This window comes from Haliotis asinina, chromosome 11, assembly GCF_037392515.1.
Source record: "Haliotis asinina isolate JCU_RB_2024 chromosome 11, JCU_Hal_asi_v2, whole genome shotgun sequence".
NCBI lineage: Eukaryota > Metazoa > Mollusca > Gastropoda > Lepetellida > Haliotidae > Haliotis > Haliotis asinina.
In genome coordinates this window covers 24295494-24320802 of record NC_090290.1, presented here as the reverse complement: position 1 = coordinate 24320802, position 25309 = coordinate 24295494, and the positions used below count along the sequence as shown (strand labels likewise).

General features: G+C 40.4%; 1 protein-coding gene across 3 annotated transcripts in view; it reads left to right on the top strand.

Annotated features, from left to right (window-relative positions):
* The first annotated feature begins 13335 nt into the window (after window positions 1–13335).
* The window catches only part of LOC137255254 (disintegrin and metalloproteinase domain-containing protein 28-like), a 99007-nt gene continuing 87033 nt past the window's right edge, over window positions 13336–25309 (top strand). For all 3 annotated transcript variants that reach the window (XM_067792693.1, XM_067792694.1, XM_067792692.1), the window contains exon 1: window positions 13336–13500. In XM_067792693.1, the coding sequence (XP_067648794.1) occupies window positions 13425–13500 (76 nt within the window). In that variant the 5' untranslated portion in view covers window positions 13336–13424. The remainder of the gene's footprint in view (window positions 13501–25309) is intronic.

Here is a 25309-nt window from a genome sequence, read left to right as displayed (position 1 = left end):
ACGTCCCCATCAGTCTATTCTTATTATCCTTTATCTGCCCTTCGTCCTATGCATTCCCTCTACGTCCCCATCAGTCTACCCTTATTATCCTCTATCTGCCCTTCGTCCTCTGCATTGCCACTACGTTCCCATCAATATACCTTAATTATCCTCTATCTGCCCTTCGTCCTCTCCATTCACCCTACGTCAAATTCAGTCTACCCTTATTATCCTCTATCTGTCCTTCGTCCTCTCCATTCCCTCTACGTTCCGATCAGTCCACCCTTATTATCCTCTATCTGCCCTTCGTCCCCTCCATTCCCTCTACGTTCCCATCAGTCTACCCATATTATCCTCTATCTGCCCTTCGTCCTCTCCATTCCCTCTACGTCCCCATCAGTCTACCCTTATTATCCTCTATCCGTCCTTCGTCCTCTCCATTCCCTCTACGTCCCCATCAACATACCTTAATTATCCTCTATCTGCCCTTCGCCCTCTCCATTCCCTCTACGTCCCCATTAGTCTATTCTTATTATCCTCTATCTGCCCTTTGTCCTCTGCATTCCCTCTACGTCTCCATCAGTCTACTCTTATCATCCTCTATCTGCCCTTCGTCCTCTCCATTCCCTCTACGTCCCCATCAACATACCTTAATTATCCTCTATCTGCCCTTCGCCCTCTCCATTCCCTCTACGTCCCCATCAGTCTATTCTTATAATCCTCTATCTGCTCTTTGTCCTCTGCATTCCCTCTACGTCTCCATCAGTCTACTCTTATCATCCTCTATCTGCCCTTCGTCCTCTCCATTCCCTCTACGTTCCCATCAGTCTGTTCTTATTATCCTCTATCTGCCCTTCGTCCTCTCCATTCCCTCTACGTCCCCATCAGTCCAGTCTTACTACCCTCTATCTGCCCTTCGTCCTCTCCATTCCCTCTACGCTCCCATCAGTCTACCCTTATTATCCTCTATCTGCCCTTCGTCCTCTCCATTCCCTCTACGTCCCCATCAGTCTACCCTTATTATCCTCTATCTACCCTTCGTCCTCTCCATTCACCCTACGTCAACCTCAATCTACCCTTGTTTTCCTCTATCTGTCCTTCGTCCTCACCATTCCCTTCACGTTCCCATCTGTCTAGCCTTATTATCCTCTATCTGTCCTTCGTCCTCTCCATTCCCTCTACGTTCCCATAAATATACCTTAATTATCCTCTATCCGTCCTTCGTCCTCTCCATTCCCTCTACGTCCCCATCAACATGTCTTAATTATCCTCTATCTGCCCTTCGTCCTCTGCATTCCCTCTACGTCCCCATCAGTCTACCCTTATTATCCTCTATCTGCATTTCGTCCTCTTCATTGCCTCTACGTTCCCACCAATATACCTTAATTATCCTCTATCTGCCCTTCCTCCTCTCCATTCCCTCTACGTCCCCATCAGTCTACCCTTACTATCCTCTATCTGCCCTTCGTCCTCTGCATTCCCTCTACGTCCCCATCAGTCTACCCTAATTATCCTTTTATCTGCCCTTCGTGCTCTCCATTCACCCTACGTCAACCTCAATCTACCCTTATTATCCTCTATCTGTCCTTCGTCCTCTCCATTCCCTCTACGTCCCCATCAGTCTACCCTCATTATCCTCTATCTGCCCTTCGTCCTCTCCATTCCCTCCACCTCCCCATCAGTCTACCCTTATTATCCTCTATCTGCCCTTCGTCCTCTCCATTCACCCTACGCTCAGATCAGTCTGCCCTTATTATCCTCTATCTGCCCTTCGTCCTCTCCATTCCCTCTACGTCCCCATCAGTCTACCCTTATTATCCTCTATCCGTCCTTCGTCCTCTCCATTCCCTCTACGTCCCCATCAACATACCTTAATTATCCTCTATCTGCCCTTCGCCCTCTCCATTCCCTCTACGTCCCCATTAGTCTATTCTTATTATCCTCTATCTGCCCTTTGTCCTCTGCATTCCCTCTACGTCTCCATCAGTCTACTCTTATCATCCTCTATCTGCCCTTCGTCCTCTCCATTCCCTCTACGTCCCCATCAACATACCTTAATTATCCTCTATCTGCCCTTCGCCCTCTCCATTCCCTCTACGTCCCCATCAGTCTATTCTTATTATCCTCTATCTGCTCTTTGTCCTCTGCATTCCCTCTACGTCTCCATCAGTCTACTCTTATCATCCTCTATCTGCCCTTCGTCCTCTCCATTCCCTCTACGTTCCCATCAGTCTGTTCTTATTATCCTCTATCTGCCCTTCGTCCTCTCCATTCCCTCTACGTCCCCATCAGTCCAGTCTTACTACCCTCTATCTGCCCTTCGTCCTCTCCATTCCCTCTACGCTCCCATCAGTCTACCCTTATTATCCTCTATCTGCCCTTCGTCCTCTCCATTCCCTCTACGTCCCCATCAGTCTACCCTTATTATCCTCTATCTACCCTTCGTCCTCTCCATTCACCCTACGTCAACCTCAATCTACCCCTATTTTCCTCTATCTGTCCTTCGTCCTCACCATTCCCTTCACGTTCCCATCTGTCTAGCCTTATTATCCTCTATCTGTCCTTCGTCCTCTCCATTCCCTCTACGTTCCCATAAATATACCTTAATTATCCTCTATCCGTCCTTCGTCCTCTCCATTCCCTCCACGTCCCCATCAACATATCTTAATTATCCTCTATCTGCCCTTCGTCCTCTGCATTCCCTCTACGTCCCCATCAGTCTACCCTTATTATCCTCTATCTGCATTTCGTCCTCTCCATTGCCTCTACGTTCCCACCAATATACCTTAATTATCCTCTATCTGCCCTTCCTCCTCTCCATTCCCTCTACGTCCCCATCAGTCTACCCTTACTATCCTCTATCTGCCCTTCGTCCTCTGCATTCCCTCTACGTCCCCATCAGTCTACCCTAATTATCCTTTTATCTGCCCTTCGTGCTCTCCATTCACCCTACGTCAACCTCAATCTACCCTTATTATCCTCTATCTGTCCTTCGTCCTCTCCATTCCCTCTACGTCCCCATCAGTCTACCCTCATTATCCTCTATCTGCCCTTCGTCCTCTCCATTCCCTCCACCTCCCCATCAGTCTACCCTTATTATCCTCTATCTGCCCTTCGTCCTCTCCATTCACCCTACGTCAACCTCAATCTACCCTTGTTATCCTCTATCTGCCCTTCGTCCTCTCCATTCCCTCTACGCTCAGATCAGTCTGCCCTTATTATCCTCTATCTGCCCTTCGTCCTCTCCATTCCCTCTACGTCCCCATCAGTCTACCCTTATTTTCCTCTATCTGTCCTTTGGCGTCACCATTCCCTCTACGTCCCCATCAGTCTACTCTTATTATCCTCTATCTGTCCTTCGCCCTCTCCATTCCCTCTACGTCCCCATCAGTCCACTCTTATTACCCTCTATCTGCCCTTCGTCCTCTCCATTCCCTCTACGTTCCCATCAGTCTACCCTTATTATCCTCTATCTGCCCTTCGTCCTCTGCATTCCCTCTACGTCCCCATCAGTCTACTCTTATTATCCTCTATCTGTCCTTCGTCCTCTCCATTCCCTCTACGTTCCCATCAGTCTACCCTTATTATCCTCTATCTGCCCTTCGTCCTCTGCATTCCCTCTACGTCCCCATCAGTCTACCCTTATTATCCTCTATCTGCACTTCGTCCTCTTCATTGCCTCTACGTTCCCACCAATATAGCTTAATTATCCTCTATCTGCCCTTCGTCCTCTCCATTCCCTCTACGTCCCCATCAGTCTACCCTTATTATCCTCTATCTGCCCTTCGTCCTCTGCATTCCCTCTACGTCCCCATCAGTCTACCCTAATCATCCTCTATCTGCCCTTCGTGCTCTCCATTCACCCTACGTCAACCTCAATCTACCCTTATTATCGTCTATCTGTCCTTCGTCCTCTCCATTCCCTCTACGTCCCCATCAGTCTACCCTTATTATCCTCTATCTGCCCTTCGTCCTCTCCATTCCCTCCACCTCCCCATCAGTCTACCCTTATTATCCTCTATCTGCCCTTCGTCCTCTCCATTCACCCTACGTCAACCTCAATCTACCCTTATTATCTTCTATCTGCCCTTCGTCCTCTCCATTCCCTCTACGCTCCCATCAGTCTACCCTTATTATCCTCTATCTGCCCTTCGTCCTCTCCATTCCCTCTACGTCCCCATCAGTCTACCCATGTTATCCTCTATCTGCCCTTCGTCCTCTCCATTCACCCTACGTCAACCTCAATCTACCCTTATTTTCCTCTATCTGTCCTTTGTCGTCACGATTCCCTCTACGTCCCCATCAGTCTACTCTTATTATCCTCTATCTGTCCTTCGTCCTCTCCATTCCCTCTACGTTCCCATCAATATACCTTAATTATCCTCTATCCGTCCTTCGTCCTCTCCATTCCCTCTACGTCCCCATCAGTCTACTCTTATTGTCCTCTATCCTCCCTTCGTCCTCTCCATTCCCTCTACGTCCCATCAGTCTATTCTCATTGTCCTCTATCTGTCCTTCGTCCTCTCCATTCCCTCTACGTTCCCATCAATATACCTTAATTATCCTCTATCTGCCCTTCGTCCTCTCCATTCCCTCTACGTCCCCATCAGTCTACTCTTATTGTCCTCTATCTGCCCTTCGTCCTCTTCATTCCCTCTACGTTCCCATCAGTCTACTCTTATTATCCTCTATCTGCCCTTCGTCCTCTCCATTCCCTCTACGTTCCCATCAGTCTACTCTTTTTATCCTCTATCTGTCCTTGATCCTGCCCATTCCCTCTACGTCCCCTTCAGTCTACCCTTATTATCCTCTATCTGTCCTTCGTCCTCTCCATTCCCTCTACGTCCCCATCAGTCTACCCTTATTATCCTCTATCTGCCCTTCGTCCTCTCCATTCCCTCTACGTCCCCATCAGTCTACTCTTGTTATCCTCTATCTGCCCTTCGTCCTCTCCATTCCCTCTACGTCCCCATCAGTCTACTCTTTTTATCCTCTATCTGCCCTTCGTCCTCTCCATTCCCTCTACGTCCCCATCAGTCTACCCTTATTATCCTCTATCTGCCCTTCGTCCTCTCCATTCCCTCTACGTCCCCATGAGTCTACTCTTATTATCCTCTATCTGCCCTTCGTCCTCTCCATTCCCTCTACGTCCCCATCAGTCTACTCTTATTATCCTCTATCTGTCCTTCGTCCTCTCCATTCCCTCTACGTCCCCATCAGTCTATTCTCATTATGCTCTACCTGTCCTTCCTCCTCTCCATTCCCTCTACGTTCCCATCAATATACCTTAATTATCCTCTATCTGTCCTTCGTCCTCTCCATTCCCTCTACGTCCCCATCAGTCTATTCTCATTGTCCTCTATCTGCCCTTCGTCCTCTCCATTCCCTCTACGTTCCCATCAATATACCTTAATTATCCTCTATCTGTCCTTCGTCCTCTCCATTCCTTCTACGCCCCCTTTCCCACCCCTCACCCATTTCACCCTATGTCCACTTAATCCACCTTAATTTTCCTCTATCTACCCTTCTTCCCCTTCACCCACCCTTGCTCCTCCAATCATCCGAAGTTCCCTCCATTCACACTACTTCACCATCCATCCACCTTGCTTTTCCTCCATTCACCCTACTTCCCCTAAACCATCCTTTCTTCCTCTCCACACACCCAACATCATCCTCGATACACCCTTTTCCCGCTCCACTTACCCAATATCCCTTACGCCTCCTTCATTCACCTCAGTTAGCCTCCAACCCTCTCACGTCCCTTCCATCCAGCCAAAGTCCCCTCTATTCCCCTTACCTACCCTACTTCCCCTCTGTTTACCTGACGTTCCCTCGTTTTACTTTCCTTACACTCCATACGGGTCCTTCGTCTACCTATCGTCCCTCCATCACCCATACATAGTTCACCTCCATCAACCTATCACCCCTCCATCCACCCGCCGCCCCACCATTCACTCTACGTTACCTCCATTCACTCCATATCTCTCCATCCACCCTTTATACCCTATGCCAACCCTTTCTCCTATTTTCACTCCAATCAGCCTCTTTCCTCCTCCATCCACCCTCCTTTGCCCCCATCCTTCATCCTATACCTCCCTCAACCCAACTTCCTAAAGGCGTTCCCTCCTTCCCCTCTGCTTTTCCTCCTTCCACTCCGCTTTCTCTCCTTCCACCCTCTTTCTTCTCCATTCTCCCTACTTCCCCAGCTCCAAGAATCATCCGTCATTTCCCTCTTTTCCCTCCATCTTTACTCTTATCCCCCTTCTCTTTCTTTCCGCTCCATCCATCCAACTTTCCCCTACACCAACAGTCCTTCCCCTCCATCCACCACCTTCCCCTCCAGTCACACGTCTTTCCACACACAAACCCTCATTTCTCACCCTTCCTCTCTACCCCAACCCCGCCTTGCCCTCTGGCCACCGTACCTCCCTACTACAACAATCCTCCCCCCTCCATGAACCCTCCTTCTCCTGCACTAACCCTATTCCCTCTCAATCCGCTCTCCTGCTCTCCCATCCGCCCTACTTCCCCTCCATGCGTCCTACCTCTCGCCATTCTCTCCTTTCCCCTCCTTCTCCTGCAATTCCATTCATCCACCCTCCTTTCGCTCCATCCACCTAACTTTCCCCACACCAACCCTCCTTCCCCACCATCCACCATCCCACTCAACAACACTACTTCCCTAACATCCACCCAACCTCGCACACACAAACCCTCCTTTCCCCCTTTCTCTCCCCTCGGGGTACCAGCTTACTTCCCTTCTTCAGTCTCTCCTTCCCCTCTATCCAACCACCTTTTTCTCTATTATCCCTCCTTCCCATCCTCCCAGCCTCCTTCCGCTCCATCCACCCATCTACCCTACTTTGCCGATACCAACCCTCCTTCCCCCTCCTATACCACAGTTTCTCTCTATCTACAGAATCGAAAGCTTTCTGAAATTGACAAAAGTTTTGACATACATTTTGTGCTTTTGGATAAGCGTTTCTGAAAGTAAAAATATTATCCCCTCCATCTACCTTAATTACACAAACCCCCCGATCCTTACATCCACCTTCCTTCCCCTCCACCCATCTTACTTCACCTACACCAATCCCCCTTTCTCCTCCATCCGCACTACTTCCCCTACACCAATCCCACTTTACTCCTCCTCTCCTTTCCTTCAATCCATCATCCTCCACCTCATCCATCCTCCTACCCTTCCCTCAACCCTACTTCTCCACCATCTACCCTCCTTTCCTTACGTCCATCCAACTTCCCTTACACAAACCCTCCTTCTCCTCCATCCACACCAACCCTCTTTCCCCTCCATCCACCAACCCCTGTTCCTTCCAGCCACTCTCCTCCTCTACACAGCCTACATCCCCCACACCAACTCTCCCTTCCTTCCACCCTACTTCGCCTACACCAACTATCCTACCCCTCCATCCACCCTGTTTCCCTTTCTGCGCCTTCATTTCCCTCCATACATCCTTCTTCCTCTACACCATCCTTCCTTTCCTCTATTTCCCCTCCACCACCCTACTTCTACACACCAGCCTTCCTTTCCTCTCCTTCTCCTCCATCCACCCTCCGTCCACCTTACTTCCCATGCACCACCCCTTTTCCCCACTACCTCCTTAACGGTAACCCTCCTTTCCCTACATCCAACCCCCTTTCCCTCCATCCTGCCCAAAGTACGCTGTATCTGCAGGAATTTGTTTAGCAAAGCTGTTCTTACACGCCAATACCCATGGTTGTTTGTGGAACAAAATAGTAACAGATACGAAAGCAAAAAACACGATTTACGTAGACTGTCAGACGTGTTTGCATACACATCGTGAGTTGACAACCAGGAAATATATCTGCGTGTTTACGTGAACACCACACAGTTCCAAGGCTTGTCTGTCCTCGAAGCGTCCATAATAGTTCTTGATATAACATGAAATGTCTGTTATGGAAGCGCTCAATTTATTAGTTTGATATAATAAGCATAATTTTTACAACATGGCACATTTCTCAGCATTGAATTTATGCTTACGTCTAGAACCTACCTTTGTATGTAGTCTTGTGTGCGTCGTTTAAATTTCAGGTGTCAAATCACAGCATCGTTTCAACTGAAAGCCCGGAGACAACATGCATGTAATTCTTATTTTTCACATTTTTTTGCGGACACATCGTACCGGTATCATCAGGTTGTCTTACAGTCACAAGACACAAGACACAAGAGCATATATTTATTATATGATCTGCTGAAGCAACCTTCTCTCATGCCTTCTGTGAAGTCAAAATGTTGCGCAGCCACAACGGCCTAGTTGACACCTCAAATAACTTCTGAAAGCCTCAGTTGGTAGGATATTCTTCACAAACAATCGATATGATAAAAAGGAACATATTTCGTCCCACCAAGATATTCCCGCAGTTAAATACAATTCATATTTCGTTTGTACTTTTGAGTGAGTTTAGTTTTACGCCGCTTTTGGCAATGTCCATGGCGGGGGATACCAGTAATGTGCTTCACCCATTGTAACCATGGGGGACCTGGACCTTGGGGATGACGAGCGAACGCTTTAGCTGCTTGGCTACCTGACCACCACTCCTGGGTGAAAAGGGTGCAAATGTTTCGCTAAAAACGAAAAAGAATTTCCCTACTCGTGATTATCTATCCTAATATTACCGGCCCTGAGGCCATAATTAAAATCTCATTAAATGCGTCCCCTTGTTATCTATATCGAACACCCGGCAGACACACTTCCTACCGTAGTGGTGTTTATTTAATAAATTGTATTGATTCTTGCTGATTGGGTGTTAATGAGTTTCAAACAGCCATAAATAGGCACCTCCATGTCCAAGCCTTGTGATAACTGTAAAGAACCCCTCTAGCTTTGTTTTCAATGCTTGACTAGTCATCCCCCTTATCGTATGCGGTATTACGTCATGATGGGAACTCCAAAGACTATCATTGATACTTGCTGTGTTTGAAAAGGTGTAAATAGTTTTATCTGATTCGTTTTTGTTCAAATAATGTCGCTGTTTGAACAAGAAAGATGATTGTTTGAATAAGAAACGCGATAGAAATACGTGTTTGTTATCGCCACAGGTGTGAAGACTTAAATGCGTAGGGTCCATTATTGATATTTACGCCACCGACGTATAGAACTATATCATCCCCTATTGTTACATAATTGAATAATCAATGGTACTTTTGAAATAATTTGGGATGTTTAATTTTGGACATATTCTATATAATTAAAGATGTATTTAGAAACCCCTGGTGCCCATTTCTCCTACGTACGCAACATATGACATGGTTTATCCTTTGGCGTATATTTCTGAGATAAGTCGCTAAATGATATACCTTTGACAAGAATAACGTTAACACCACTTTCTAAAAGTATTCATGCCAGCTTATCACGATAGAAATGCCTACAGATCAGGCGATACAGGTGTCCAGTTTAATGAAAACAAAGAGTATTCATTTGGTGCAGACAAACCATGGATCACAGTTGGCGCGGGTTGATTGTGGAGTTCGAACCTGTAAGCAGCACCTGAAACTTTACAACACAAGTTGTATTGTGCCTTCTCGTGCTTTGAGGAATATATAAACTTGTTATATATGACATTTCAATGTCAGATCGATGAAATGCAAACATTTACTCTCTAACTGAATTCTCAGAGAATGTAAAGTTGAATTCCACTTTAAAATATTTGTTGTTTTTTATTTCTTGTTTTGGTTGTTCTGTTCTGTATAATTTTGTGTTCTCGTTTACTGCATGTTTGCTTTGGTGTCTGTTTATTTGTTTCGATTTTTGTTTGTTTTTCTGTGTGTTTACTTGGTTTGGTTGCTTGACTTCATGTGATTGGTTGGATGGTTGCTTTTTTTGGTTTGAATGTTTAGTTTACTGTGTTTCTTGCTTGATTTCTTGGTTGCATTTTTGGCTGGATGGTTGTGTTTAATCTTTTTTATTTGTTTCATGTTTTTTTAGGTGATGCGGCGTGTTGTTTTTCCTGTTCGTTTCGTTGTTGTTATTTTTATTGCATGGGTTTGTTCTATCATCGGATTTTGTTAGTGTTTGTTTGTGGATTTGTTTACTTGTTTCTAGGTTCGTTAAATTTTCGTTTCTTCAATATTTTTTATAGGTACATTGCATGTTGATTCCTTGAACATGTTTCGTACATTGATTGGTTTGGTTTCACTGTTTGTTGAGTTTGTGGTAAATTTAATAATAACGCATGTTTCTTTAACTGTTTTGTCTTATTATTCATTTGTACGTTTTTGTAGTTTCATTGTGTTCCTTGATTATTTTGTTGATTGGTGTTTGTTTATATTCAATGGGTGTTTTGTTGTTTTTTTTCTTGCTTAAATGACTGTCTGTCTTCGATATTTGTATGTTTGTTTTTTCGGTGGTTATGCTTGCTTGTGTGTTGCTCTGTTTGTTTTGTTGTATGGCCAGTTCTTTGCTGTAGTATAACGGTTATTACTTGTTTGGTTGCCTCTGAGAACTGTAATTTGTGTGTATATGTTTTCGGTTTTTGAAGATTGTCAAGTTAGTTGTATGTTGTCTTGATGTGGTTGTTAATATGTTTGATAGTGTGGTTCATTGTGTATGTTTTCTTCTATAGGTGTATGTTTGTTTGGTTGCATGGGTTTCTTTGTAATATTTGAGGGATTTGGTTGTTTTATTTATATTTTTGTTGTTGTTTGCTTATGTTTTTCTGCTGTTTTGGTTTTTTGTTTGCTTGTAGTTGTTATTTTTTTTCAGGGTATTGTCATTTGGTTGTACATTTGACTGCTGCTTGTTTTTTTCGCTTAATTAATGGCTGTTTTAGTTTTCTGCTTTGTTTGTTTTTGTTTTCTTTTCTGTGTTTTAGTTTTGTTCTGGTGCACGCGCCTCTATGGTTACATGGATTTTTGTGATGGTTGAGGGATTTGGTTTGTTGATGGTTTTTTTATGTTGTTTGGTGACATATTACTATCATATGGTATTTCGTTGGCCAGTTTCTTGTTTACTGTGGTGTTTGATGCTATGTTATTTGAATACACATTGCCATATAGAGGGTGGTCAAATGTAACACATGTTATATCTCAGATTGCACTTTTTCAGTAAAGTACAGATTCTAGTACCTTTATTGTGTTGAGTCATTTAACCTAGTCAGCCACCTCGACTTTGGGCAACTGGTAGATCTTTACCTGCTTACTTGGTTGACAGCATGTTTGCTTGGTAAGTTATTTGTGTGTTTGTTTCCTTGCTTGTTTGTGATTATGCATGTTTACTTATTTGATTGTTGTGTTTATTGATTGGTTAGGATATTTTCGTGTTTTTTGTGGGTTGGTTGTTTGATTTGTTTGTGTTTCAGTTGTATAATTCGGTTGCATTGTTTCGGTGCTTGTTCTTTTCTTTGGTTTATGGTTGTTCTGTTGGATGCCTCTTTGCACTGGTTGGGGTTTTCTTAGGACGTGGTTGTTATATTGGTTGGTTGGTTGGTTGTTTCTGTAGGTAATGCTTTGTTTTATTGCCGGTTTGTTTGTTTTGGTTCGATTTTATCTGCATATTGTTTATTATTTGGTTTGTGTTTTTTTTCACATTTGGTTCTTTGTTTGGTTCGTTCAGTGGTTAGATGTTTTCTTTATTTACATCGTTTTTTGGTAAGTAGCGTTTATTTTGTTATTCATTGTTTGAGTTGAATGTTGCTTATTTCTTTGTGTGTGTGCGTATTGCGTTTTGTGTCTATCCACAGGTTGGGTGTTTCAGTGGACCATTTCTGTTTGTTTGTTTGATTAGTTTAGTGAGTGAGTTTAGTTTTATAATTCAGATTTCGAACAGATCTTCAGTAACCTATGCGTGTCGTATGAGGCGACTAACGGGATCAGGTGATCAGACTCGCTGACTCGCTCACATGTGATCGGTACCCAGCAGCGTAGATAGATGCTCATGGTCTTGATCACTAGATTATCTGGTCCAGACTCGATCATTTACAGATCGTCGCCATATGCCTGTAATATTGCCGACTCAGACATCAAAATAAACTCACTCCTAGTTTTTTTTTACCACGTCTTGGTATTTTTTTTTATTTTGGGCTTTGCTTTGTTTTTGTTCGTTTGTATGCTTGCTGTTTTTTCGGTTAGTGTGTCTTATTTGTTATTCTGGAATAAATATAACAAAACTTACTTAAAAAGTTAAATTTTCGACAGTTGGCAGTGTTGTTTGGGGGTTTTGTACTTGGGGATTTTGTTCAAGGGTTTTTTTCTTGTTCGCACCCGGATCAGTGACAGTATGCAATTCAAATAATATATAAATACCCGATTGCGATTCCCTACATGAGAAGGGTACAATGTATGAAGCTCATTTCTGGTGTTCCCAGAAGAACTGCTGGAATATTGCTAAAGACGGCTTAAACAACTAAAGTCATTCATTAACCGATGGTGAAAATTATAAACAAACAGTTATGTATAGTCATGATTCTTTCTTTGTTTTGTTTACTAACAACTGTTCCTTGTAACATCTTGTTTGCCAGATGATCCTAGTTCCGAAAAAAAGAAATTCGTTTAACATTGTACCTTTTCTTTGGCTTCTCTTTTATTTCTTCCTGGAGGTCTAGACATTGTAATTAGCTCCTGCGATATTGTCTCTGTGTATAAAAAAGACAATAGGCAGCTGGTGTTTGGATCATTATCTAAGTCAGACTCTGCGCTATGTCAGACAAATAAATTAGTCTGCATGATTTCATGCTTTACCAATTAGGTCGGAAGGAATTTCCTAGCAATGTCTGACTTACAGGACTGCTTGGACACGAGTTACCTTTGTGATAAGATCAATAATAATACTACCGCAAAATTTCAGAAAGTCAGACTAGTGGTCAAAGCATTGGCTCGTCATGTCCTGGGTTCGAATCCCCACTAGGTACAATGTGTGAAACCCATTTCCGGTGTTCTCCACCGTGATGTTGCTGGGGATATTGCTAAAAGCGGCGTAAAACCAAACTCAGTCTGTCAGACATGTATTGAGTTTCATTTCGTTAAATGTATGTGGGACATACTCGCGTCAAGTGCTCGTGTTAAACACAAGTGACAGCAGCTGAATATTTCATTGATTTGCATGGGTATATTATTCTCTGTGCTCAGAGAAATATCTGGAAAATACAGTTTCATAGCCAACCATTTTTAAAAATCTTATTTCTGAGAAAAAAGTACGAAAAGATACATTATTTTGCCTAGCGGACAGTTACCTAATTACTGTGGATATACATATTGATTCCAGTGTGAAAATATAACATATATTTTAAATGCGCTTCGTAATATTTCCACTGATTGCACAAATTACCTCCCTTTAAAATACGAAAGTGAGGTCGGAGGTAACTCTGCACGAAGGTAGCGGTATCAACAAAAGGCTTTGATCACTGTACGCGAGGGATGGGATTTGATTACTAGCAATATGACGTGAATTTTGTGACAGTTTCTGACTTGGAATATGCATAATTCCATCGGATTACTAATTTTGGTGCTATGTGTGTGCTGTATGCACCAAGGATACGCCGCTACATATGGTAAGTTGAGAAAAACATCGGTACAATTCTTGTCTGTTTTGAAACCCATTCATAAGCAAGTGTAGGGAACTAAAGAATGACTCACGCTAGTGGATTATAGTAGCGTCGGGTTCTACAATACGGATTTAAAATTGTCGTCTGTGTTTTTCTATGTGTCTTCGCTTAAAATTTTGTATGTACGGCTTATTCTGTGGACAGTGGTGTCGTCGAACGGGGAGTTGCAATAAATAGTGTGTAACGCACATGAGTTCGTCAACGGCAAGTGTCGCTGTACTGTCATGCTTTCAACACGCGCATCGCCTCTGCCAGTTGACTGACAAGTCGAGGATACGTCGTCAAATTAGCCTCTGTGCGCTACAGGCGACTGTTTTTGTGTATTCTGTTGTTATTGCACGTCACTTGATTGTCCATTGCGACTGGAAAATTAATTCCAATTAACAATTTCAAGGTGTGATTAAGAAAAAACTGTACAGTATGCATAGATGTGTTCGCCACCTTATTTTCTAACTATCTTGCTATGCTTTCCAATAATCCTTTCCTCTAAAGGGTGTCGAAGATATCCTGTAGCAGCATCAAAAACCAAGGACATATACCTTGGATTATCCGATATTTTGTTGTTACACTTATCCAGCAGTGCTTGTTGACTGTTAAATATATTAGCATGCGATAAATATGCTATTCTTGCAAATTCATTTTATAGTTTCTCAACTTTATTAATGCACGTTTTTCTGATATTTTATCCTCTGATTAAATGTCTAATTTTAGAGAGATAATTTCACGGATCACCACTGTGGTATTATGAGTTGTTACAACACACTCAGTATTCCAAGCCCAAAACATGTTATATCACTCTCACTCTCAGCACAGCTGTTAGCAATTTTCCGGGTTGATAATGTTAATATGTGAAACAGATCAAAGCCGTTGAGACTCCACAAAATCCTTTGGATCATCCCTGACGTGATATAAAGAGGCACTTACTCGCTCAATTAATATTTGCAATGTTTCCAGGATATAGGGGTATGCGTTAATTGGTTTTAAAAATGCCCAGTTTCTTGTTGGCTTGCCAAATAGAATCCTAGCCATGAAGTGCTTATGGAGTTTTGTGTTGTCTGAATACAATCTTACTTCTATTCAGTGTTGCAAAGTAAAAGTGATCCTACTGTTCCTCTGATTTTGAGACTTGCAACATTTGGTCTAAAGACACCCAAATTTTTATATTTATTGCATTAGGTCAACACAAAGGCCTCTCAACTCCCATGCATTATTTTCTAGTCAGTCATTTCTGGTGGATTTTTGCCTAATTAATATTGCCTACATTTGCCTATACTAATAAAACTAAGCTTGCTAGACATACTTAGTATGCTAATAGTTTGAAAAAGATGATGTTCTACATGTTTTTCATCAGAAGTTGTTATGAATAATGTATATGAGTGATGTACCATTGCCAATGCATAGACAGATGCCTTTCCTTTGCCAAGTATTATGCACATGAATATTGTCTTGCTGTGTTTTTATATTTCTTTTCTTAAATGTCTGTCTTAACCATGGTAATGCACTGAAAGATCAATAATGTATAGAAATACAGAATAAAGAAAATGCACTCACAAAATGAATATGTAACCTAGTAAAATCAGCAGGAATCATAGAATGTTATCAGATGTTATGAATTCCAAATTTTAATGATATTATTCTCCACTGGTTCATGTTACAGTAGATACCGGTTCGTATCTTTAAACAGTACCTGTGTAAGTGAGTATCACAATCACCAAACTCACTCCTAAATGTATAAATTCTTGCTTCATAAAATTACAAAATTTGTCAAACATCTGAGTTTCCTCCATTGTCTGAATAACGCATTTTTCTTAATTTGATAAAAGTGGACTTGTTGGATGGAATATTACCTGTTGACATTGATTGACTATCCAGCTGGCGTTTTTTGTGCAGTGTACAGATCCTTGGATATTCTCCCTTATAAACGAATTCATTTTAAGACCATTCTGGAAATTGTAATAGATGTAAAACAACCTTTCAGATTTCAGTGTGATATTGATACAACATATACTGGTACCCTAGTTTGTGATCATGCTTTTGAGAAGGCCCCTGAACAGTTGAAATGAACAACTTGTCTGTGTCAACAGGAATGTTGAGGTGTCATGACTTTTATTTGCCATGAACTTAGTAGCGGGTGAATGATGCAATGCAAGCTCCTGCCAGAAGATGCAAGCATGACTCCCCATACATGCAAATATGTGATCCATTCCTCCTATTGTATAGCATTTAACTGGTCAACAAGTTCTTGACCATTTGTTTGCCAGCTTAATTGAGGGTCTTTTCCTTGGTACTTTTCAAAATTTAAATGTTAAAAGTGCAGATGCTTGTTGAAATTTACAGTTTCACATTTCTATAAATAGAGATTAGAAATTAGAAACATGTTTAAGGTTAAGACAAGATGATGTTCAGTGAATTGTTACAAGTGAAACAGTGCAGTAAGTAAACCGGCAGCATGAAAGTATAATTTTATTAAAAATCTTTTTTTTCCCTAGTTCCATTTTTAATAATAATGATCAGAGAATGGAACTTGTTGACATGTTTCCAAGTTACATAGATTGTGATTTGCACTTGCATAAGTGCCATTAAATGGTGTTTTTCAGATGAAATTTTGGATAAGAATCGAATGTTTTCATTTGCAAGTGTGATATGTTGATGTAACAAGTTAATATCATGCAAAAACTATGGTATTTATCAAAGTACTGGGTTACTGTAAGGGATCTTCTATATTGTATGTGTTGTGTTTTAAAGACCAGAGCATGCTGACTTCATCTAAGTGTGTAAAAAGGAGTATTTTTAAAATTAACATACAATGATTATTCCCTAACTTCTCACAGTTACATATGACTGAAATTTTCTATCCATATAATATTGGCCTTTTCAAAATATATATTTGATGTCACCCTTCCAAATTCAATGGTTCTGTCTCCAGTACAATGATAGAGATCAGTTCCCATGGACAATTTACATGGAGAATATGTCCAAGTTGAATATTTCTTTTAGCCATGTTGTATCAAAAATAAATGTAATCCAAAATGTCATACCTTACATAGAGTATATTTCTGTGATATGACCGGAGTAAAATTGTGTTATGATCATTGCTGATGGTCTGGACAGTATTAAAACTGAGATTAGTCACAGTATCATGTAATTCAAACCACATGGCCCTAAGTACAATCTGTGTCAGAATAGAGCCTTGAAAGGGGTGTGTCACAACAGCACAAATGTCTTCCCTTATCATAATATAATGCTATTTCTGTTTGTCATGAATTTTTTGATTTAGTATATTTTTTAGTTACAATCTAACCCTGATAGAATGTTGAATGGTTCAAGCAAATATACATATTATGCTTTCCTAGCGAATCTTATTGACAGATGTTGTTGCAAGTGTGACAAACTGAAAAATATATGTTGAGTTGCTGGTCTCGATCTTAAACCAACTACTTTTTCAGAAACGACCTAATGTAATCATGAAAGGAAGATACATGTCTGTTCATGTCATATTGAATTATTTTTAACCATTGGCATTAATTTGAGATGATAAGATCAGTCTACACATTTTAAACAGCTTCTATCAGGTGATGGAGTATTGATTTTGTAATGAAGCTGTCGCTGGGAGCTGAAACATAATTCCGTGTTCAGTAACCTTCAGTTCCAGAAATGCGTAAGAGGATTATCTCATAAATCAAGTAAACAGTGGGCCAGCAAAGTTTCAAGATGGAGATGATGGGCTGATTATTATTCATAAAATGAACAATGCCGATCAGATTCCTGGTCATTTTAACAAGGTTTAATGGAAGCTGTATTGTGTATTTTATTCAAATTAGGGCAGAAAATAGATGTTTTTGTGAAATACTTCCATTGGCCATTGTGAGCTTGTTGCTTTTAGTTGATTTATGTTTGATGTTTTCATGTTCACTTCTTAATAATCATACTTTGTGTGTATGAGGGAAACATGAATCAAACATATTGGATCTCGAGAACAAAATATCGATCTGTGACACGTGATTGACATTCCCTGTTTTTCTGCTGGTAATGTCTACTCTATCTGGCTATGGTATATCACCATATATTGTGTTCCTTTGATCATTACGGTCATGAAGAGTTATTAAATCTGAAATTTAAAAAAGTTAGATTATTTATTGTATTCAGAAAACTGTTTAATCTTGCTGATAAAGTAAAGACAGAAATGTCTCATACATTGTTAAAGGTGTTTTTGTGTTTTTGAATGTAATGAAAAACTGTTGATTGAAACTTATCAACTGCTGTTTGACATATTTATGGTTTAATCAGTCCCTATACATCTCAACCAGCCAGCCCAGAAGAATATTCAGGATGGAAGAGTCGTACAAATTGTCTATAAGTTTGATTTTATTGGCAAAACGTCAATAACTGTGTCCTTTCCATTACGATGTCAGGGGAGAGAGGCTATTTGCTGATAAATTGTCCGACAGTGCAGGAATCCATTATGGAAACACAATTATGGGGATTAGGCAAGGACCTGATCCCAGAGGGTTCTCATTTGTAACAGTGGAAGCTGCACTGAAGCTGCTCTGTCCTTCTGATCAACGGACAGGCGAGATAATCTTCTCAGCTTTGCACGCCACTCTCGTGTTTTGGGCTGTGCAAATTTTGTAAATTGCCATATGTTAGTATTTCAGCTTTGTGTTGATGGGAATTGATGAGATTGGTTCAGAGGATATTCCACAGTATATCTCATCATGCTGAGTTCATGTACATGTTGGATGCGTGTTTGTAATGGTTTCTGAAACACAGTTTGGAGAGTATCTCCGGGTTACCCTCTTAAGTGCGTCTGGGAGTAATCCTGATTGCGTAGTCCAGTTTGCAACTTATTGAATATAAAACTGTGTTTAGTTTGTGAGTATACTTCCAGGATACTACCACTGCGTGGAGAAAGAAGAATAGCATTTTTATAAAAAGTGAATTTATGTATGGTAAGGGATAAACCACTGAAACTTTTAAACATGGTAAAGCTAAACAAGCCCTTGTCAACACAATTGATTATTGAGGGTATTACATCTCTGTTCTATTATCGTTAAAGCCCTTGACCCACATGTCATCCAAGGTTCGTATCTGAAGTGATGTCTTGCTCTAGCTTAGCACATGCTCTCCCTCACTCATGAGGAACAGGGGAACTCTTTCAATGAAGTTTCAAAAAAAGGCCATGGTAGTGAATGATCCAGGCAGTTGTGATACCCTTTTAATCAAGGCTAACAACATGAGGAGGACACTTTTACAACTGAAAGTCTTGGGTTGTGGCTGGCACTGTTGGTTTTCACTGAAAACTGCAACAAAAGGAAAACCTTTCTACACCAGCTGTGCCGTAAATAGTCAAACAGTGTAGTCTCATCATATTTGTGATTTGGATAGAACATATAGTATAGACACTGCTCAGCAGAAGGAAAAATGGTATGATTGTTAAACATTGAAAGAGACTGGATCGTAAACATTAAAAATGTTTTTTCAGCTCATGTTCTGAACGCCTAGCTTTTTGATTGGCATACTTTATGAATAACAACTTAATTATTATGATAGTGCAACGTTACGTTATAGATTCTTGCACTGTTGTCAAGCAGGGATCTGTACCGAAACGTCACACTATCGTAATAAAGAAGTTGTTATCTTTTAGTTTGTCAATCTTGTACTCCCAACTTCTAAAATGCCACTCAAATAAGCCTTTGCTTTTTGGTAGAGCATATTAAATATGTGATTTTGGTTTTAATGTCAGCCTTTGATGTCCATGTTTTGTGAAACGTATATTTTGTATTTTCTTATTTCATTTCACATTTCTGTCTATTAAATCACTTAAAATGACATCAAAAGTTACATCAAAGAAAGAGGATTCTGCTGAAGGCAGGTTTCATGATTAAACAGATAACCAGCTGATAACAGTGATCACAACATTCTTGACTGGGTCAGTTCACTGACAGGTCTGCACACAGTACATGTACAACTACAACATATGGGGATGAGTCTCTGCAATATAACACTTGACATTTTAGGTTGGAAAATGCTCACTACAAGTAGGGGTCAACATGAATTTGAAGTAATTAAGTTTTCATGTGTTTTGTTGAGTTACCTAACCACATTGAAAACATGCAAGTTTTATTTATCAAATGCTGTCTGTCATTTCTTCTTAACTGACACCTTATGAGTCCAGGAATAGCCATGTTTGCCAAAGATTGTTTTTGCTCCATAGTTTCTATCAAATAAAAAAGATAACTTTAGACAAGGAGGCAGTTTCTGCTCATTTTGCATGTGTTGAAGTAAAAAACATGTTGCCTGCGCAGTTTCAAATGTATTAAACTTTCTGCATTTGATGCTTGGACACATTCATGCATTTAAACATTTTGACTACAATGTTCTGAGTGTTATTGTTTCCTGCTAGGCTGAGTCTCAGTTGACTCTCCACACTTCAGTCTGTGTATTGATACAAGAATAGAACACTTTCTGATGCTAGATCGCTAGATCATCAAATAACAGCAATATGGCCTCTCAGGGGTTACTACTGGATATTCTTATCAGTTCAATCTGAGATGTTTTAAAAGGTTCAAGGAAATATTAGAAAGAATGTGACAAGGCCATTTAGATGGGAGGAGTGAGAGCTATAATTATTTTTGGTTGGACCAGGGTGACATTCCTGAAGTCATGATGACCTTTCAAGTTTCAAATTATTCAAAATCAGTGAATAGTTTGAGCGAACCTGTATTAATCATGATAAAGCTTATATTTTGTAATTCAACATTTTCATATTAAGGCAACATAATGTGGCAATTGTTTTTACTTCAGAGTGATTTGTTTTTGAAATGACATTGTTGATTCAGCTCAGTGATGACTGATTGGTTTACCATTTTATGACAGAAACTAATATGCATCAAACTTAATGAAATGTGATAAAATGTTGCAGCATTTTGAAAACATTTATGTCAGTGTCATAATGTTTAGCAGTGATTCAGAGCAAGTAGCTGAAAGATGAGATTGATATCTAAATGATCTTCATTCTTGAAGACCCATTGACCTGTCCAGAAGAAATTACACCCGTGTTCCAGCCAATTAGTTTCCCAGTGGCCATGTCAGTGTTACAACAGCCTTTGTTGGACTGTGTAAGAACCTGTGAGGAGCTGGCTGCTTCTCCACCTTGTGACCTAATGACTGTCCGTAATGGGTCAGTGATTACAATCTGTCAGCCTTGTTGTCCACACTTTGAACTGATTTATCTGACAAGTCGGCTGGAAGGTTGACATCTATTATTTGGATGGTTTTTGGAAGTAACAGGATTATAAGGGGCATATTTTGTGGATATGTTTCTTTTCATTTGTATGTACATTCATGTGTGAATACAATCTCTGTGATAATTTTTTTGTGGCTAAACTAGAGATCATTTAACAATACATTGCCTCTGGCTGAAGTTTTTGGAATCAAGTAGCTGAAAGTGACACTTGAGAGTGAAAATACTAAATACCACCTTGCCTTAAGGATATCTTTAACCTGAAGCTATTTTAATAACAAATCATGCATGGTTTGTTTAAGTAGTTGTCTCTTCCTGCTAAGTCCATCCTCCTCTTTTATTTCTCTTTTCAAGTCATCTTAGTATTGTTACACTGAAAAGAGATAAGCTTTCTTCACATATGTATGCTTGTATTTTTCAGATGTCCTGAAAAGCAGAATATTAAGTTATATATGTAACATGTCTTTGTTGATTTCCTGTGATGTAAATTTCTCTGATATCAGGTTGTTGTTCTCTTAGTGTGTGGTGGACCTCCTCAGGCTGTATTATGCAGCCTCGAATGGATTGACACATTTGTCCATGTCCACAACTGTGAAGTAAATGTATTTTCTTTGTTAATTTTGACAGGTTGACGGCTATTACATTATCCATAATGTACATGCTTTTGTGAATAATCTTTTATGTATTATGATTATATAAAACCGGCTTTATTCAATTTAAATAATCATCCTGATATGGAAACATGGATTGTTTATGAAATCCAGCTGAGTTCCGTATCAATATTGTGAGCCTACTACATTTCTTCACTTTCAGGAAAGAAAAAAATCACTGGGCTAAAGTAAAAGTGTTAAACTATTTTAGTTTCAGAAACCAGTGTTATTCTAGAGAGAAATAACATATTGGAAAGTGGAAACGTGTCTGTTCATAGCATGTGTTTCTTTACTGAATTTCCAAACATGGCTCTGACAGTTTTGACAGAATTTATGACCTGTACCCTGAGGTGTGTTTAATTATTGGTAGAGCTGGCTAACTCATAAATAGTCCAAATTCATTGTGATGAGACAGACATGTGGCATTTATGACTTCAGTGATGAGTTTGAAGGATTATTCATATTTACGAACATGACAAGCAATAAACATGGCCACACACACCACAGTTGTTAAGTCTGTGTTTCACCTAGATAGATCCCTTTTGCTAAAGCAGCATCCACAATCAGGACACCAACTTGCCAGTGTACAGATAAAGACTTGCTAATCTGGGCCTATTATGTTTTTTCGACATCCTGTTTGTTGGTCATGGATTTTGTTTGATAGGTGTTTGTGAAGCCGCTATAAGCAATTGTGTGAATACTGGTGTGTACTTTTCATGTTGAAGTGTAACAGTCAAGCAGAGGTGTGATTGTAGCTATTTCACATACGCAGGAGGTGTAGGAGGATAGTGTGGGGGTGTTCTGGTGTACTGTGTCCACAATATGTGCATTGATTGCTTTGCATTTGGGGAGAGAGGAGTTCATTGTGCATGCATGTGCATACAGAGACCCTGTATAAGGGGGATTTATAAGAATGGTAGTTTGGTTTGTTGTATAATGCCACACATAGTTTTACACAGTATTCCAACTATATGGCAGCAGGCTGTAAATAACCAAGTCTACACGAGACATTCCAGTGATCAACAGCATGCATATCGATCTATGAGATACAAAGACGTGTTAACCACTTCAGTAAGTCTGACCACCTGATTCTGTAAGTGTAAGTTGCCTCAACATGCATGGGTTACAGAAGACTAATTCTAACCTTCACTGGCGATTGATTAGGAGGTGACAGGTAGGTGTACTTTTTGAAACAGATAGATTCAAAGTTAGGTGGAGCATGAGAAATTGAAACTTGTGGTGTACATTGAAATCACCCTGCACCCTACATCACCATATGTCATGTAAATCTATACATTTGAATAGTCAGTGCTAAGTGTGAAATAGAGAGGTGGTAGAGTAAGGTGTCAGTAGACAGGCAGCTGCCATATTCCAGGTAATTAGTTCAGGTTGTTTTAGAAAGGGTGTTTGGTTGATGATACACACAGCACTAACATAGTTGGTTCAAGTCATGTGTTAGCTTGTTGACACTTCTAGAAACATACCATTGACAGGGGTTTTACCAAAGTGATAAATGTTAGGGCTGTAACGATTCACCCAGACTTCAGTTTGATTTGATTTTCAATATTTGATTCTTTGTACAAGTGAAAACATCAGATTCATTTAACTCCCAGAGTATAAGTGAGTCGGCTTCTTAGGGTGAAATCCATTGTCAACTAGGCAGTGTATACCAACAAGTCTCACTGGATAATTAGCCCTACATCAAACCAACCCTGTTTCACCTCATTTCAACACTCAAAACTGCTCAAGTTACTTTCTTGCTGTGTGGACATAATTTGGATATGTATTCAGATAGGGTTAATGGTTATCCAAAATTGAAACTGAGGTGTGAGATTCGATTTTTGATGGATCAAACCAAATCATTGCAACCTTAGTAATTGGCTATGTCAGAATCACTCAGGGTGTCAGCTTTTCGTCCAGTGGTAATCTGACACACCATCGTGTTACTGAAACACTATGCAAACATCCGACCACACTGTACATGCACTCTGATGCCACTTGGATCAGCTATAAAAGAGGCAGTGATCTTTGTGGCTGTTGCATTTCAAACACTCCACATAATAATTTATGAGTACAAGTCACCCACAGGTAAACACAGACAATAGGAGCCCCATGGTGGGGTGAGACATAACACTGCTAGATTGCATGTAAATATACAGTCACGATCATGGACATTGAAATTCTACAGATCAAATGGCTAAAGTCAGGACCATAAAGAATTTAGAACATAACCATTAAACCACAGCATGACTACTGCAAACCCTAGTGATTAAAGCCATATTCATGGAACTTTCAGTTACAAATGGGACTATGTATTTTCCTCTGACAAGGGAAATGAGTGATTGTTTACACTAGAAATTATTTTCTCTTGTTTTCTGGTGAGACTGTATAGCTCCGACCATGTAATAAAAATGTGATCAAAGTCTGTTAGATCTTTCTGCTGTAAGTCTGTGTTAACGTTTGTGTTATGAACATCTCAGTGGCTGTATTGTAGTGCTCACTTCAGCATCGTTATTGTACAAACTGCAGTGATGTTTACCATGGTGTTAGCAGTGTATCTGATGTTCAGAACTGTCTATGCTGTGAAGCATCACTCAGTGTGTGAAATGCCTGTGGCTAGTGATCCCCTCCAACCAGGAACACACTAATCTCAGTTTAATTGTCTATACTTGATTTGTGCCCTTTAGTGTCACACATCTTTACTGAATGTTGGTTATGTAAATGTAGCTATTTTCTATGAATTACCTACTTCAACTTGTGACAGGTAAGAGATATATTAGGTCGCCCTAACAGGGGTCTAGTGTCAGAAGCATCTATATGTAAATTGTATCTGTATTCTGTAAAGAACGGTTTAGTCAGTTATAGTCTTCAATATCAAAACAGTATCCTGGTTCTTCAAAGAACTTGGGGTGAAATGGCTAGCCTAGCGGTGAAAGCATACATTCATCATGCTAAAGACTGGGTTTGATTCCCATGCAAAACCCATTTCTGGTGTCTTTCACTAAGATATTGCAGCAGTATTGCTAAAAGCAGCATAAAACTAAACACTCTCAATCAGTCACCCTAAGAACTGTTTGTGGGACACAATTATCAATATTTACACTGTATCTCTTTTCTGTAAAGACTAGTACCTAAAGTATATGTAAACTGCAACAGAAGAGCTTGAGAAAGAGAGGCAAGTAAGCTTCCAGTTCGATATGTATTCCCTCGAGCTGCATATATGCATGATTCCATGGAGTCTCTGATCCATGTATTACAACACAGATATGTCTGCATAAAACTAGTTAGGACCGTCATAACTGTTGTCACATCTTCCTCAGTGTCCAGTTTTACCAAAGTTATTGCTGATGTCTTGGGGGAACTGTACTTTGATCAGGATTGGCACGATGAAGCTTTATTGAAACACTCGGGTAAGGTGTAATGAAGCTTAATTGTGAGACACTTGTGTTAGATGTAATGAAACTGAGATACTTGCGTATGGTGTGGTGAAACATTATTGTGAGAGACTTGTGTTAGATGTAATAAGACATTTCATAAGGGTGTGATGAAACTTGACAATGACTTCTGAGACATTTGCGTATGGTGTGGTGAAACATTATTGTGAGACACTTGTGTTTGATGTAATGAGACATTTCATAAGGGTGTGATGAAGATGTACTTTGATGATACTTGTGTTCGATATGGTGAAACTTGACTCTTAGACAACTTTCCATATGAGCTCATTAACATATCCCTGAAAACAGCATACTTCTGCCATTCCTTATGATCCACTGCTTATGCATCACTTTGGCAATGACTTTAATGCTAGTGCCATTTTCTATAGCTATTGTGTAAGTGTGTTGATGGTGGTTGTTTGAGGTGA